The sequence below is a fragment of the Squalius cephalus genome (genome assembly GCF_949319135.1).
Source record: "Squalius cephalus genome assembly, chromosome: 7".
Taxonomy (NCBI): Eukaryota; Metazoa; Chordata; class Actinopteri; order Cypriniformes; family Leuciscidae; genus Squalius; species Squalius cephalus.
Genome location: NC_137128.1, coordinates 47,610,019 through 47,612,518, shown reverse-complemented (window position 1 = coordinate 47,612,518; position 2,500 = coordinate 47,610,019). Strand labels below are relative to the sequence as shown.

General features: G+C 49.0%; 1 protein-coding gene across 1 annotated transcript in view; it reads left to right on the top strand.

The window, feature by feature from the left end:
- Positions 1-2,500, top strand: part of mau2 (MAU2 sister chromatid cohesion factor) — an 18,744-nt gene that overhangs the window by 9,560 nt on the left and 6,684 nt on the right. Inside the window, exons 10-16 of the mRNA XM_079876801.1 lie at positions 1-23; positions 886-963; positions 1,073-1,138; positions 1,218-1,301; positions 1,376-1,425; positions 1,858-1,935; positions 2,342-2,497. The exon at positions 1-23 is cut by the window's left edge and continues 81 nt beyond it. Coding sequence (XP_079732927.1) covers positions 1-23; positions 886-963; positions 1,073-1,138; positions 1,218-1,301; positions 1,376-1,425; positions 1,858-1,935; positions 2,342-2,497 — 535 coding nt within the window. The remainder of the gene's footprint in view (positions 24-885; positions 964-1,072; positions 1,139-1,217; positions 1,302-1,375; positions 1,426-1,857; positions 1,936-2,341; positions 2,498-2,500) is intronic.

Here is a 2,500-nt window from a genome sequence, read left to right as displayed (position 1 = left end):
ACAAGGCCACGGCGCTGCAGGAGGTGTGTGTGTGTGTGTGTGTGTGTGTGTGTGTGTGTGTGTGTGTGTGTGTGTGTGTGTGTGTGTGTGTGTGTGTGTGTGTGTGTGTGTGTGATGCTCCTGATGATCGTGTGCTGCGTAACACCTGTGTGTGTGTGTGTGTGATGCTCCTGATGATCGTGTGCTGCGTAACACCTGTGTGTGTGTGTGTGTGATGCTCCTGATGATCGTGTGCTGCGTAACACCTGTGTGTGTGTGATGCTCCTGATGATCGTGTGCTGCGTAACACCTGTGTGTGTGTGTGTGTGTGTGTGTGTGATGCTCCTGATGATCGTGTGCTGCGTAACACCTGTGTGTGTGTGTGTGTGTGTGTGTGTGATGCTCCTGATGATCGTGTGCTGCGTAACACCTGTGTGTGTGTGTGTGTGTGTGTGTGTGTGTGTGTGATGCTCCTGATGATCGTGTGCTGCGTAACACCTGTGTGTGTGTGTGTGTGATGCTCCTGATGATCGTGTGCTGCGTAACACCTGTGTGTGTGTGTGTGTGTGTGTGTGTGTGTGTGTGATGCTCCTGATGATCGTGTGCTGCGTAACACCTGTGTGTGTGTGTGTGTGTGTGTGTGTGTGTGTGTGTGTGTGTGTGTGTGTGTGTGTGTGTGTGATGCTCCTGATGATCGTGTGCTGCGTAACACCTGTGTGTGTGTGTGTGTGTGTGTGTGTGTGTGTGTGTGTGTGTGTGTGTGATGCTCCTGATGATCGTGTGCTGCGTAACACCTGTGTGTGTGTGTGTGTGTGTGTGTGTGTGTGTGTGTGTGTGTGATGCTCCTGATGATCGTGTGCTGCGTAACACCTGTGTGTGTGTGTGTGTGTGTGTGTGTGTTGACAGATCTCTCAGGTGTGTCAGCTGTGTCAGCAGTCTCCACGGCTCTTCTCCAATCACGCCGCTCAGCTTCACACACTGCTGGTGAGATATGAGTGAACACACACACGCGTTTATATGAAGAGTTCGGGCTGCACGGGTTTCAGATGTGTGTGTGTGTGTGTGTGTGTGATGCGTTGATCTTGTGTTTCAGGGCTTGTACTGTATCTCAGTGAACTGTATGGACAACGCTGAGGCCCAGTTCACTACAGCACTGCGGGTGAGAACCTTAAAGCCTCTGCTGTCGCTCTGTACTCATCAACATGAGCTCATCAGTGTGTGTGTGTGTGTGTGTGCAGCTCACCACGCATCAGGAGCTGTGGACCTTCATCGTGACCAATCTGGCGAGTGTGTACATCAGAGAGGGCAACAGACATCAAGAGGTTCGTCATCATGGGATTCATTCATAATCACTGTCAGTAATAATCATCAATGACTGATCCCTTCTTCTGTGCAGCTGTACAGTCTATTAGAGCGGATCAACCCGGACCACAACTTCCCCGTCAGGTAAAACTCCTCACACACTGACTCAGTATTTTAGCAGATGATTCCCAACAAATGAATGAATCAGTGAAAAGATGTAACTTGAATTCAAAACAGTCCAAATGATATTATAAAAAGGATTCAGGCTAAACTGATTCTGATTGAATGAGAAGCTAAAATACTCAACAAACCCAAATGTGACAGCAAAACTTCAACTCAACTGAGTCAACACTGAACTGAACTGAATCAACACTGAACTGAATCGAATCAACACTGAACTGAATCGAATCAACGCTGAACTGAGTTAACACTGTTGATTCGATGAAGTTTCATCATTCTGATATTCTCCAGTTTATTACTGTGAATGGATCTGTCCTGTATAGAGCGCTGTAGGAATGAATGTTCTGCTGTTATAACGAATGCGTATCTTGACGATGTTTCTCCACTGTTTTCCAGCTCTCACTGTCTGCGAGCGGCAGCCTTCTACATCCGAGGCCTGCTCTCCTTCTTCCAGGGGCGCTACAACGAGGCCAAGTGAGTTTCCTCTTAGTGTGTGTGTGTGTGTGTGTGTGTGTGTGTGAATGTGTGTGTGTGTGTGTGTGTGTGTGTCATTGATGCTGAGGATCAGACCGCCTCATCCGTGTGTGTGTGTGTGTGTGTGACTGATGCTGACTGCCTCATCTGTGTGTGTGTGTGTGTGTGACTGATGCTGACTGCCTCATCCGTGTGTGTGTGTGTGTGTGTGTGTGTGTGACTGATGCTGACTGCCTCATCCGTGTGTGTGTGTGACTGATGCTGACTGCCTCATCCGTGTGTGTGTGTGTGTGTGTGTGTGTGTGTGTCACTGATGCTGAGGATCAGACCGCCTCATCCGTGTGTGTGTGTGTGTGTGTGTGACTGATGCTGACTGCCTCATCCGTGTGTGTGTGTGTGTGTGTAGGCGGTTCCTGCGTGAGACGCTGAAGATGTCCAACGCCGAGGATCTGAACCGTCTGACGGCCTGTTCTCTGGTGCTGCTGGGACACATATTCTATGTGCTGGGGAACCACAGGGTAACACACACTTACACACACACTTTTTTTATTTTACCTAGCTTGTT